Below are 14723 nucleotides of genomic sequence, written 5' to 3'. Positions count from 1 at the left end.
GAGTTCAAATTCAGCCTCAGACACCTACTAGCAGTGTGACCCTGGGCAAGTCAATTAACCTCAATTGCCTTGCCAAAAAAAAAAGAAAGGAAGGAAGGAGGGAGAGAGGAAGGGAAGAAAGAAAGAAAGAAAGAAAGAAAGAAAGAAAGAAAGAAAGAAAGAAAGAAAGAAAGAAAGAAAGAAAGAAAGAAAGAAAGAAAGGAAGGAAGGAAGGAAGGAAGGAAGGAAGGAAGGAAGGAAGGAAGGAAGGAAGGAAGGAAGGAAGGAAGGAAGGAAGGAAGGAAGGAAGGAAGAATTCCCTGGTTTCCTTCACGATGCAGCAGTGGCTTCACTTTCTATGTAAGACCTCTCTTGATCCCCTCTGCACACTAGCACCCTCCCTTCCTCCCTCCCCAAACTACCTTGTATGCATTCTGTATATATCCTGTATATTATTTGGACATGCTGTCTCCCCTTCAGTAGAAGATAAGCAACTTGAGGGAAGGAATGGCCAGCAAGGTGCCTGGCACATAGAATTTGTTTAATAAATACTTGTTGATTGGTTGATTCTTTGTAGAGGTGGGTGACTGTGGGTGTGTAATGGTGCCTACACAATCAAAGACAGCTGACAAATTAGTTGGTTTTGCTGACCTGCTTTCTCCATTGTTACAAGAGAGAGCTGGTTAGGTAGGAAGCAGAAAATTATGTATTTAGAAATGAAGGTGATTTAAAGACAAAAGATATTGATACAAATGGGATTTTTTTTTTAAATAAAGGCAAAGGGGGAAAAAGTCAGAGAACAGAGGGAAAGTGTTCCAGAGGCCAACAGATCACCAAGCATCAAGGAGCTGGGCTCAGTGACAAATGCAAGAAGGAGAGACTGCTAAGTGATAGGGGCAGAGGGAGACCTGGGAGGGGATACCAACTCCTCTTCCTCCTGGCTGAGTGTGTTGGGGGTATAAGGGAAGGAACAGCCGGCACTGGGGACAGCCAGGGTCCTAGGACAAAAAATAAAGATAGGAAGAGAATAAAAGGAGTCAAAGAAGGGAGAGGGAAGTCAGAAGATGAAGGGGGCTGGGAAGGACTAGGATGGAGCCGAACAAAGACAACCACACAGGGAAAGGTAACAAGAGAAGGGGGTTTTGACCTCCAGGAGATGTCAGTACTGAATCACCGGGACCATGAGAGTAGGAAGATCAAAAATGACCCCAGCCGAGCTGAGGTTTAAGCAACCTTTACCCCAGACCACATGTCACAAAAGAAGAATTTGGTCCGGGGAAATTCCATGGGCAGAGTTCAAGTATCTGTGGAGAGAGACAGTTTCAACCTGAAGCCCAGAGGAGAGCTAAGGCTCAAAGAGAAAAGGACCCCTGTTTCTCCAGGGGTCGGGGAAATTGAGGCAAAGAGTTTGGTATACAAGGCAGCAGAAGGACAAGCAGTGAGGATGGACAGAATGGAGAGTGCACCTCACACTCAGAAAAGCGACAAAGATGATCAATGATAGAAATACCCAGTGTTGGAGGGGCTGGGGAAGACGGGCACACTGTGTGGGTGAAGCAATGAATTGGCCCAACCCCTCCAGGAAGAAATTAGGAATTAAACAAAATAAGTCCCTAAACAGTCCATGCCCTTTGACCAAGAGATCCCATACTGAGTATGTATGCTAAAGGTCAGTGACAGAAATAAAGTCCCCATACAGATCAAAATATTCACAGCAACCCTTTTGTGGCAGCAAAACCCAGGAAACAACGTGGGTGCCCATGAATTGGGCAATGATTGAACAAACTGTATTGCATTTAAATGGAAAAGCATTATTGTGCCATGACAAACAACCCCCATGAAGAAGCTAGAGAAGCACAGGAAGACTTGTGAACTGATACAAAATGAAGAAGGTAGAACCTGGAGAACAGTATCTGCAATGACCCCAAGAATATACATAAAAATAATACTCAAAAGCAGCTAAACTTTGACACAATGCAATGGACAATCTTGACCCTGCAGAATAAACCATGGAACACACTTGTCTTCTTTTAGGAGACAAGTGGGGGGACTATGGGGGAAGAATTATGTCTCCATTGTCAGAGGAAGAAAGGGACCTTAGGAGTCATCCAGGCCAATCCCTTTGCATGTGAGGAGCTGAAGCTCAGGGAGGAACTGACTACCTTAAGGTCACACAGGAAGCACAAAGCAGAGAGGAATTCAAGCCTCCTCCAAATACAGTCTTCTTACCATTATGCCACGTTCACCTCCCCATGAGTCCATTGGTTCTATTTTACTTTTTTGTTGTTGTTGTTGTTACAAAGAAGAGTTCAATTGGTTGGCAAGGAGTGAGCTATATCTAATTACTTTCGGTTAAAAATAAGTGATATAAATAATTAAAAAAAAAATAAAAGACCGAATGGCCTTGCCCACTTTACCAAGGTTGTTGCAATTGTCCAATGAGATAATGAAAGAGGAGGCCCTTTGACAGGAGGATGGAAGCATCTGGGAGCACCTAGCTGTCCTAGCCCTGCCCTGCACAGTGCCTGGCATATAGTAGACATGATGGAAATGCCCCCCTTCTCCTCCTTACCCTCTGCTGGATTAGGGCATGTTTTCTCTCCATCTCCCGCTTCTCCACCGCAGAGTCAATCACCAGCTGGTCCAGCTATTGAGGCGCCAAGAAGAAAATTCTGTGTCACATCAGAGGGTCTCCTGAAAGTCTGCGTTTATTCATTTATTCATTCACTCATTGAATGAATTCTGATAGAGTCCTGGCCACAATGTCAGGGTCCCAGGGAGACAAACAGGGAAGGAGCCCCTGCCATGTCTGCCCCAACTCCCAGCCTCTCCTCCCCACATCTGGCTGAACTGCAGACCCAGGCTCACCTCTGCAGCCAGTTTCTTCATGTAGGGGTCCAGTTGGTGCAAGAGGTTGTAACCCTGCTGGAAGAAGGCGTACTGTGCATGCATGAAGGACAGCATCTGTGGGATGAATGGTAGGGATGTTCAGCCCTTACCCAGGGCCCAAACATGAGTCTGGAGGCATCCCCTGGCCCACCACTGAGGTGCCACATGGGAGCACCTACTTCGACAGGTCCTGGAGGTCCCCACACCCACATACCAGACACACACAGTCCTGAGCATGCGCCACAACTCACATGGGCCCAACCCAGCTCAGTCTAGGACTGAAGGTCCAGGCCCAAGGGCCTCCACATGTTGAAGCACATGTATCAGTAGGTGTGCACACACCTGGAAGCATGGATGTGTCCCAGCACACATGCACTCAACCATGGTGGGCACAGGCCCAAGCTGGTACATGCAACTTACACACAGAAACACACAAACATAACATGGGCCCTCCCCCAACACACATATACATAGAATGGGGTATTTTAGGAAGGTAATAGGAAGGAGACAGGGGGAGAGAAGATGAGCTCTCACCGCATCTAAGATCTCAAACTTCTTCTTAGCCTGAAGGACGTTGATCTGTAAAAGGAGAAAGAGAGAGGGAGAGAGAGAGAGAGAGAGAGAGAGAGAGAGAGAGAGAGAGAGAGAGAGAGAGAGAGAGAGAGAGAGAGAAGAGAGAGGAGAGAGGAAAAGAAAGAGAGAAGAGAAGAGAAGAGAGTAGAGAGAGAAGAGAAGAGAAGAGAAGAGAAGAGAAGAGAAGAGAAGAGAAGAGAAGAGAAGAGAAGAGAAGAGAAGAGAAGAGAAGAGAAGAGAAGAGGGGAGAGGGGAAGAGAGAGGAAGAGAGAGAGACAGAGAGAGAGGAGAGAGAGACAGGGAGAGAAGAGAGAGAAGAGAGCATGTCAGCATGGAAGCAGGCCCTGGGGCTCCAGAGGCTGGAGAGGCTGAAGGAAGGCACTGACACTCCTCCCTCCTCGTGGTCCCCCAGGACCCCTGTAGACAGTGCCCTGCACACTCACCCAGGCCCAACGCAGCTCAACAATTAGAAAGGGCTTTCCGTGGCCTCCAGAATGACCTTCAGACCCTGCTTCCCTGACCTGCCATTCCTGACCCTTCATGATCTGTCCCTTGCCCCACTCCCTCCCTCCCACTCCTACCCATCCAGCCTCCGCCTTTCCAAGGACACTCCATTCTTTGTTGTTCACCAACTCTTTGTGACCCTGTGGATTGTCCATCAGTTTTCTTGGCAAAGATACTGCGGTGGTTTGCAATTTCTTTCTCCGGTGGAGCAAAGCAACCAGAGGTTAAGTGACTTGCCCAGGGTCACACAGCTAATAAGTTTCTGAGGCTGGATTTGAATTCAGGTCTTCCTGACTCTAGGTCCAGCACTCTATCCACTGACCACCTAACTGCCTCCACACTCCCTCTAACCAGATAATAATAATAATAATAATAACAACAACAACAACAACAATAACAATTATATAGCACCTATTACATGCCAGGCACTTTACAAATATTAGTACATTTGATCCTCACAACAATGCTGGAAGGTAGGTGCTATTATTATCCCCATTTTCCAGATGATGAAACTGAGGGAGACAGAGGTTAAATGACTTGCCTAAAATCAGACAGCTGGTAAATATACTGAGGCTGGATTTGAACTCAGGTCTTTCTGACTTTAGGCCTAATGTTACCTGCCACAAACCTTACTCATTCCCACTTGTGGGTCTTTGCTTATATGTTTTGTTTTGTTTTGTTTTAAAAGAATTTGTGCTTTTATATCACCTTATTTCCAAATACATTTCTCTCCCTCTCACTTACCCTCCCCGAAGAGATATCCCCCTTTTTTTTTTTTTGGTGAGGCAATTGGGGTTAAGTGACTTGCCCAGGGTCATACAGCTAGTAAGTGTTAAGTGTCTGAGGCTGGATTTGAACTCAGGTCCTCCTCGACTACAGGGCCAGTGTTCTTTCCACTGCGCCACCTAGCTGCCCCGAGATATCCCTTTTAACAAAAAGTTTTTTAAAAATGGAGAGAGAAAAAAAAAGTTCAGCAAAACTACCTAATATATCAGTATGTGCCTGGTTCCAGACCCATGGTTCTCTTCCTGTGCTAAGAGGGGAGGGGGATCTTGCCTGAATTCTATTCTTCATTCTCCCTGGGACCTCCAGTCCCTCCATCCTTTGGTCTTTCCCCAGATCCTCATTTCAGCTTTGCCTCCCTTTCCTTCCTCAGCAGTCTTGACCCAGTACTTGGCTAGTTCCCTAGTTCTCTTCTCTGGAATCCACCTTGTCCTCACCCTCTAATGCCCCATTGTCTCCCTCATTAGACTTGGAGCTCCTTGAAGGCAGGGATTCTTTGTAACCTCGGTGATTAACAAAATGCCTGGCACACAGAAGGCACTTAATAAATGCTTAATTGGTTGACTGACTAAATCTGCTCTTCCACAGAAGCTCCCTGCACTGATGAAATCAAAGGTCTCGATTCTCTACCCCATCCGCCATGTTAATTGTTCCAGATCTTCTCTTGTCTCATCTCCTTTTTGCCAACTGCACCTCTATCCCCTGAACCTAAGCCTTCTTCATGTTTCTGCTAAACCCACTGCAACAGCCTCCCATCCTAAATGTTTCTCTCCATCCAAACCATCCTCCACACAGAGAACAAAGTGATATTCCTAAAAATCAGATCTGACCATATCATTCCCCTAATCAATAACCTCCAGTTGCTTTCTATTACCTCTTCAGTTGAATACAAACACGTCTGTTTGGTATTCAAAGCTAGTCACAATCTGGCTCTAACCCTATTGTCTCATCTTAACAATCCCCTTCATATACTCTACAATGCAGCTAAACTGCCCATCTTCTCATTCCTCACATATGTTAGTCCATCTCCCATCTCTATGTTTCTGTATGTAGGCTGTTCCCATCTACCCCCCATCTTTGGAATGCATTCCTCCCTCACTTCTGCCTCTTAGAATTCTTTCAAAGCTCCCAAAATCCTGTGCATATGTGGTCCCCTCCACCTGAGACAGCCTTCTTTCCTTCCTTCCTTTCTCCCCTTCTCCAAATCTTCCTTGTCGACAAATTCCACCTCCTCCAAGAATTCTTCTGAGATCATCCCAGACCCCAAGGATCTCTCCCAGCTCTGATCTCCCCCAACACTGACTGGCACACTCTCTTTGGACTCTCATCACTCAGGAACTTCTGCCAGCTCTTATCTCCCTGTCTTAACTTTCTGGGTGAATCATCCATGAAGTGAGGGGGTTGGACTTAACTTCTCAGGGCCCTTCCAACTCTAATATTCTAGGATTCTCCCCCTCCTTCTCCCAGCACAACAGTTGCTCCAAAAATACCGTGAGTCTAGAATGTCAGAGCTTGAAGGGGCCCCTACATAGAGGGAAGAGGAAGCCCAGAGAGTTCTGAGAGTTACCAAGCAGCATAGGCTGGATAAGAACCCAGGTTTTCTGCCTGCCTCCCACTCTGGAGCCCCTTACCCTGATTGAGCTAGCTCCTCTTCTCAGATCTAGCATCATGCCATGCCAGGACTGCTTCCAACTTGTAGAAAGCTGAATGATGCTAATGAAGCCTCCACCCCCCACCTGCCCATGCCAGGGACCCTTCACTGACCTGAAGTACATAATCCAGAGCCAAGTGGCGGAAGCATTTGCGGGTGAGGGTCAGTGCTCCGGTGGCTTCCTCAACCTCATGTGGCCGGTGCCGTGGAGCCTGCGCATTCTTCACCAGAGACAACTCCATGTCCTCTCGAACCTTGTCAAATTGTTTCTTTGTTTCTTTGAATTTCCTAACGTCACTGTGGAGAGCAGGGAGGAGAGATCAGTTGCTGAGGGAGTGGGATAAGGTCCTAGAGACCCTAACACACACTATATGGGGCCTCTACCTTTCCATCCAGAGGATGGGCAGAACTCCTTCTCCTCATTGGGAAGGGAAGGTACCAGCCATACTGACTCTGGAAGGGGTGGGGGCTGGGGATGTGATCCCAAGTTGAAAGAGCCACATGAGCAAAGGGCTGTTAGCTGAAATGAGCCTGACTTCTGCCAGCAAGGAGCAAGTGTGCAAGGAAGCAAACCAATAATATGGAAAAATGTTTTGCATGACTTCACATGTATGAGTGATATCAGATTACTTTCCTCAGTGGGTGGGGGAGGGTAGGAGGAAGAGAGGACAAGAATTTGGAATTCAAATTTTTCAAAAAAATATCAAGGGGCAGCTAGGTGGCACAGCGGATAGAGCACCGGCCCTGGAGTCAGGAGGACCTGAGTTCAAATCCGGCCTCAGACACTTAACACTTACTAGCTGTGTGACCCTGGGTAAGTCACCGAACCCCAATTGCCTCACTTAAAAAAAAGCAATATCAAAAATTTTGTGTAATTTGGATATATTTAACAAATTTTAAAATATTGAAAGGAAGGGAGGGAAGGAGGGAGGGAGAGAGGGAAGGAAGGAAGGAAGGAAGGAAGGAAGGAAGGAAGGAAGGAAGGAAGGAAGGAAGGAAGGAAGGAAGGAAGGAAGGAAGGAAGGGAGGGAGGAAGGGAGGAGAGAGGGAAGAGGGAGGGAGGAAGGCGAGAAGATAAGGCCAGATGGACAAGGTGGGTCTACATCATGGGAAGCCTTGGATGGCAGGATATTCCATTTCTGTAGTATCTTTATAAAAGGCTTTCCTCACAACAACCCTGTGAAGTAGGGAGTGTAAGCCCAATTAGCCCCATTTTACAGATAAGGAAACTAAGGCACATATGTGCTCTATTCAAAGGATCAACAATTTAGAACTGGAAAGGGACCTTAGAGGTCATCTAGTCCGGCCTTGTTCATTTTAAAGAAACTGAAGATCAGAAAGGTTAATTATCTTGCCCTGGGACACACAGCTAGCAAGTACCTGCAACAGGGTTCTAGTCTAAGTCTTCCTGACTTCAAGTCCAGAATTCTATCCACTATCTTATGACCCTCAAAGTCGACCACAAACTCTTTGAGAGTAGAGGCAGCTTCTCTTGTGTCAGTGTCCCCAGAGTGGAGCATGTCAGAGGCATTAAATAAATGCTTGCCAAATTAGAGACAAAGCAGCATGGTGGAGGGTGGAGAATTGGATTTGAAGTCCTAGGGTAGATCTGAATCCTAGCTCGGTTATCAGTCACTGATTCGTGCAGCATTATTTATTGAGCCCCTACTATGTGTTAGGTGCTGAAAATACAAAACCCAACAAAATAATGCCTGCCCTCAAGGAGTTTATATTCGTTGTTGTTTATTTTGTTTTGTTTTGTTTTTCCGGGGCAATGAGGGTTAAGTGACTTGCCCAGGGTCACACAGCTAGTGTCAAGTATCTGAGGCCGGATTTGAACTTAGGTCCTCCTGAATCCAGGGCCGGTGCTTTATTCACTGCAGTGCCACCTAGCTGCCCCAAGGAGCTTACATTCTAATGAGGGAACAACAGATACAGGGAAAACTAAATACAAAAGATACCCATGTTAATTTCCCACTAGCAGCTGGGGAGGGAAGGCTTAGAAAAGCTTCATGCAGAAGGAAGCACCTGAGCTGATCTTGAAAGAAAGGTAGGGATCCTAAGAGGCAGAAATGAGGAAGGAGTACACTCCAGGAACAGCGGACAGCCTGGGCAAGGGCACAGGGTTGAGATGGAATGTTGTGCCAGGGGACAACACAGAGGCCAGATTAGCTGGAATATAGAGGTCATATGGGCAGCTAGGTGGCGCAGTGGATAGAGCACCGGCCCTGGATTCAGGAGGACCTAAGTTCAAATCCAGCCTCAGACACTTGACACTTACTAACTATGTGACCCTGGGCAAGTCACTTAACCCCAATTGCCTCAACCAAAAATTTAAAAAAAGAAGAATATAGAGGGCATGAAGGGCAGTAATAAATGGGCAATACATGTAGAAAGGAAGGCATGGAGCCAGATTTTGAGGGACTTTAAGGGCCAAACAGGAGATGTAGACATAGATACAGACATACACATACATACTATATACATATGCACATACATATATGCACATATACAAACATAAACACATACTAGAAGATCTAAGATAGATCTTTTACACATGAGTTAAGATAAATCTTTCTTTTATGTATGTAAACAAACATGCATGTATTGTATATGTTTGTATATGTCCTCTGTTTGACTTTGAAATTCCTTCATAATCTGACTGGAATCCTTTCTTTCTAAGTTTATCTAAGATAGATCCTCCACTCTATGTGCATGTATATGTGTGTGTATATATATATATATATACATATACATATATATATATATGCATGTGTGTGCGTATTATTCAGTCATTTTCAGTCGTGTCTGACTCTCCATGAGCCCATTTGGGGTTTTCTTGGCAAAGATACCACAGTGGTTTGCCATTTCCTTCTCCAATTCATTTTTACTAAAGGCAATAGGGAGCCCTTTGGGATTCTTGAGCAAGGGAATAACATGGTCAGTCCTGTGCTTGAGGAATACCAATCTGTCATCTATGTGGATGATGGATTAAAGAAGGCAGAGACTGGAAGCAGGAGGACCAAGGAGGAGGCTACAGCAATAGTCCAAAGAAGAGACTACGAGTGCCAAGACTAGGACTAAGTTCCCTGTATAAGTGGAGATATCTGGGAACTCACTGGACACAAGGAATGAGGGAGAAGAAAAGCCAAGAATGACTCTGAGTTTGCAGGTATGGCCAAGGATGGTGCTGGAAGCAACAGAAATAGGGAAATTGACAAGAGGGGAGAGATCAGGGAGAAGCAAAGAGATACCAAGTATGAGAAAGGGGACACCCTATAGGAAATGTCCAATAATGAATCGGTGAGATGGGAAGGGATCTTGGGAAAAAGATGGGTCGGGTACATAGATCTGGGAGTCATCAGCATAGAGATAATCATTGAGCCCATGGGGATGAGTCACCAAGAGCCATAGATAGTATGGAAGGAAGAGAGAAACCTGAGAGATAAAAGAGCCCTATCTGTGCGCTATCTCTGTGACCTTGGGCAAAACATTTCACATTTCACTTCTGCCATCTGTAAAATGAGGAAGTTGGACTAGACAATTAGCCAAACATGAAAGTCCCTTCCAGCTCCAAACTGACAGTGCCACAAATTGAACATGACCTGTCCAAGGTCACCCAGCCAAGCAGAGTCCAAGCCAACCAAGAGAGATCTTCTGATGCCTTGTTCCAGTTCACCCAGAATAAAGGCATCTAGGTCCTCCCTGTGTATGTTTGGGTGGGTGAGAGGGATGGGACCAGGGAGCTGGGAAGGGCAGAGGGAGCAGCTCTGGGGGAAGGTCGTGCCATACTCACTCTTTGACAAAATTGTGGAGTTGTTGCCGCACTGACCGCTGGGCCTGGTCAAACAGGATCTAGAAACATCCAAAAGGGAGGGATTTGGGGAACCTTTGCCTTCTGCTTCTGAAACATCTAGAGCGGGGACAGGGAGAGATTCCTCCCCAAATCCAGGTACTCCTTCCCGTGGCCAAATGTCTTCTGCCCTTCCTTGGTCCAGAGCTCAAGCAGGAGTACTCTTTCCTCCCCCTGGTGCAGTCTTCCCTCCCCAGTGAACCTCAGTTATTTGGCCAGGGGTCAGAAACCTGAACGCCTCCCCCATCTCTACACAAAGTCTTCCCTGCATGGCCAGCAGGTGGCGCTGCTGCTCAGGGCTACCCAGATGTTGGAGGCGCTATTGGGGCAAGGGGGTAAGGAGCTTCCTGAGTAACTCGCCAATTCCCCTAAGCCTCTGTTCATGAGAACCCCTACATGGACCCATGGGGGGAGGGGAATAAGAGGGACCTAGGGGTTGGGGGGGTGGGAATCAGTGCTACCCAATGGGTAAGATGGTAGCTGGGCAGTTGTGTCTCTCTGCAGCCCCCTCCCACTGGTCAAGGCTCACAGCCCCACAGGTGTCCATCCGACTCCCTGACTGGTGCACACAAAAAGCCACACACTCCACCCCCATCCTTAGGACCCCCTTCAGCACGGACAAGCTGCTCCCCTTAGGGACAATGGATTGTAGGATCCTAGGAATAGAGCTGGGATGGACCCTAGAGACCACCGAGTCGAACCCCATCGTTTTACAGATGTAGGGACTGAGGCCCAGAGAGGTCAGGGGACTTGTCCAAAATCACACAGCCGGGAAGAAGCAGAGTGAGGAATTCAAACTCAGGTCCTGGGACTCCAAGTTCCTGGATCTTTCCCACTGTACCAGGCTGCCCCCCAACCCCATCCCATCACCACCAGTCAGAGGAGAGAGTTGGGGAAGGGGCTAGTGTCTACATAAGGGGTAGGTGCCAGGCAGGAAGGGACAGGCATGGGAGGAGGAGACCTCTGCTCCACACTGGACCCAGGGGCAGCCCCATCAGTGTCTTTTAGCTCTGGGACTGTTTATTTCTGAACTTCCCCTCCTGGGTGGGTGGGGAAAGGCGGGGCAGCGGGGGGGGGGGGTGTTTAGTCTGGGCTCAAACTCCCAGGCCGAGACCTGACCACCCAGAGTGTGGACGTCTATTCATCCACGTGGGACCCTCATGCACCTCTGGAGCCTTGAGGTTCTGGGAGTCCAAGTTGACACATGTCAGTATGTGAATGCTGGGGAGATGGCAGGAGAGACCCCGTCTATCCCCAAACCCTGGTGTCCACCCGCATGCTCCCTGCAGAACCCAGGGGACCAACAGTCAGCTAACTGGTCAACAAGTACTTACTATGTGCCAGGCACTGTGCTGAGTGCCAGGGATACTAAGAAATCTGGGGAGTCCAACCTTCCTGCCCGCACCCCCAGCCCTCCTCCTAAAGGAGTCCAGGCCGAAAGCTCAGCCTTGGCCCTTTCCCCTCTGTCTGGACAGATGTTTGGCAACATCTGGCAGGAGAAATCTTTAAGAAGCCACTTCCCCCTATCCTCAGGGAAGCAATCTCCCCAGATTAGGGATAAAGGGTGGAAGACGGGGGCACGATCTGTCTCTAAGTCCCAATAGCTCTCCTTTTGGCCCAAGGTCAATGAGTCCCATCTCTCAAAAGTCATTGTGTCCATCTCCCTGCCTCCAATCAGATCAGCCCCAGCCCCAGCCCTGCCTGAGCCTCTGACTCACTCCTGTCTCACACTCCAAACAACAAGGAAGATGCCTTGTGATCTAACTTAAACTTGGGGAGCCAGCCCAATTGTGAAGGGCTGAGTTCCCCAATCTCCCTTCCTCGGATGCCTCCCCAGCCCCTTGTCTCTTCCAGAGTATAATCTGGCTATTTCTGGGCTCTTCCCCCTCCCCTTCCCACACCCACGGCTCCAATTTCATCCTCTCCTCTTCCCCTCCCCCTCATGGCTGGCCCGGGGGCCAGCCAGACTCCTGGCTCCTCAGCCAGACATCCCCAGCCAGTATCCTGGAGCTCAGGCCACAGTCCCTCCTGCCCCAAGGGACAGATCCACAGTGTCCCCCCCCTCCCCATCTTGGGCTTCCCTAACACATACCCTATGGCCCTAGGGGAGGTTGTTGGGGTGGTAAGGTGTCCTCCAGCCCCCTCCCAATGGCTCAGAGACAGGCCTGAACCACCCACAGGCCCATCTGATAACTGTATCACAGGGCCTGAACTCCCTGTGCCCCCTCATCCAAGAACTTCCCCGGGCTCAGCCCAGCAAAACCCACTCCCCAAATATTCTAAACCCAGTGAGTCTCCAGATGGGGGAAGAATCTATGAGGACTTACCTTGACATGCAAATGAGATGCTGATGAAGCCACATTGCTGAACATGCAGACTATCTAACTAGCTCTGAGCCCCTGGTCCCAGCTTTGGGGGATGAGGGGGGAGGAAAGGGGGTGGGGTTGTTCTTACCATGTGGTAGTTGATCATTTCCTGAAGACTGTCTCCAAATTTCTGTAGACATTCCTGGGGAGGAGGGAGATAGAATGAGGTGGAGGCAAGGGTTAGCAGGTCCAGGAGTGGGTGACCCCACAGCCACTGTCTACCCTCTCCTCTGTCAGTTTCCTGGGGCTCCTGACCTATTTCTACTTCTTTCTCATCTGATTGGGACTCTCACTAAGCCACTGGGCTAAGTCTGGTTACATGGGGATCCCCCTCCTCTCCCTCAACCCACAGCCCTAGTAGCCACACTACCCATACCCTTAGCAGTGTCCCCCAGGTTTGATCAATGTGACCCCCAAATCTACTGGACCCCAATCCTACTCCTGAGTGTCCCAAACCAACCAGTCCTAAGGTCAGCAGATCAAAGTGGGAATGGGGGCACAGTTAGGGGGACCATTATTACAATAACTAGAGGGCAAGCTTGGAATCAAGCCTGAGTCCAAATCACATACACATACTGGCTGTGGTACCCTAGGCAGCTCCCTTAACCTTTCCAGAATTGTCATTTTAATCATATTGGCTTGGCCTATCCATGAACAATTGACATTTTTCCAATTGTTTAGATCTGACTTAATTTGTGTGAAAAGGTGTTTTGTAATTGTGTTCATATAGTTCCTGGGGTTGTCTTGGCAGGGTAGATTCCCAAGCCTTTTATATTGTTTAGATATTTTAAATGGAATTTCTCTTTCTATCTCTTGCTGCTGGGGTTTTTACCAATCATATATGGAAGCATTGATAATTTATGTGGATTTATCTTATATCCTGCAATTTTGCTAACCTTTCCAGAATGTCCAAACAATTCTCTAAGACCATATTGAAGAGTGGTCAATCTAATATGCATGGAGGGAGTTTCCAAACCAGGAGGTCTCCTACCCAGGGAAATTCACAAGTATGGACCAAAACAACCCAAGACAGTTATTATGGTAATTGAGTTTCTCATCTTTCTGTTTGATGGGTTTTCAGCTAGAAACAGTCCCCAGGACAAGTCACCATTACTGGTAAATAGTCGTTCATCTTGTCCTCCTCCTTCTCTCCCTCCGCTTCCTCCTCTCATGTGATGAAATCCAGATGGAAATGGTCCTGGACCAGGTACTATCTTGCTATACTTTCATATTTAACATTTTTGTAGACTGAGGCACAGGTGGATAAAATGATTGCCTTTTGTAATTGAATCAAAGTACCTAGACTGTCTCCCAGATTCTCACAAGGGGAGCATCCCTGCAACATCTTTGGGGTAACAGACAGAAAGAACATGAATGTTTCATTATTAGGGATGTCAGAGTCCCACACCTGTGATTTCACACTGGTCCAGGGAAATTCCCTCTGTCAGTGAAGACTGGCTACACCTCAGTCTTGAAGAGTTGCTTAAGAAACGGAGTTTGGACAGACTTTGGGAGATAGTGGAGGAGGGAGGGGCCTGGCATGTTATGGTCCATGGGGTCACGACTGAACAACTGACACATTAACAATCACAGCTTTGAGAAATCAAGTCCTTCTGCCCAAGGTCACACAGCCAGGGTATCAGAGGGGGTCCATGAAAACCACATGGCTGGCTCTCTCTGTCTCCTCCCACAAAAGCCAGCAGTATTATACACCACCAGGGCCCTTCCCAATTAGCCATATTCCCGATGCTTTCTAAACACAAATAATCCACTATCAAGGGGGTCCGTGAATCTCTTCTTCCCAAAGTTTTTTTCCTCCAAAACCTTCATGGTCTTGCTGATCCTGAGCCAATCCAAGCATCCATCCCCAAGCACAGGGGACCCTCTCTTCTATCAAACAATTATGGATAATCCCCGTTACAGACTGTGGCATCCTGACAGTCAGTCCACCTCCTCCCCACCTCCACACCCATTCCTCTGCAAACAGCCTGGCAGGTGGCCGATTCTAGAAGTCAGTTCCCCGGCCCCCTGCCCCTACCCATCCCCTCCTTACCGAGACCACCTCATCGTTGCGGCACTGCTGGGAAAGGTCCCGGACACCGCTGACAAAGTGCTTGTTGGTGTG

The 14723-nt window shown here is 47.9% G+C and overlaps 1 protein-coding gene across 1 annotated transcript in view; it reads right to left on the bottom strand.

Annotated features, from left to right (window-relative positions):
* Window positions 1-14723, bottom strand: part of ACAP3 (ArfGAP with coiled-coil, ankyrin repeat and PH domains 3) — a 65395-nt gene that overhangs the window by 30021 nt on the left and 20651 nt on the right. The window contains 7 exon segments of the mRNA XM_043993866.1: window positions 2552-2626; window positions 2848-2943; window positions 3403-3447; window positions 6493-6676; window positions 10176-10234; window positions 12687-12740; window positions 14652-14722. Of these exon segments, the coding sequence (XP_043849801.1) occupies window positions 2552-2626; window positions 2848-2943; window positions 3403-3447; window positions 6493-6676; window positions 10176-10234; window positions 12687-12740; window positions 14652-14722 (584 nt within the window).

The sequence above is a fragment of the Dromiciops gliroides genome, chromosome 3, assembly GCF_019393635.1.
Source record: "Dromiciops gliroides isolate mDroGli1 chromosome 3, mDroGli1.pri, whole genome shotgun sequence".
Taxonomy (NCBI): Eukaryota; Metazoa; Chordata; class Mammalia; order Microbiotheria; family Microbiotheriidae; genus Dromiciops; species Dromiciops gliroides.
This window is presented reverse-complemented; position numbering and strand designations above follow the sequence as displayed.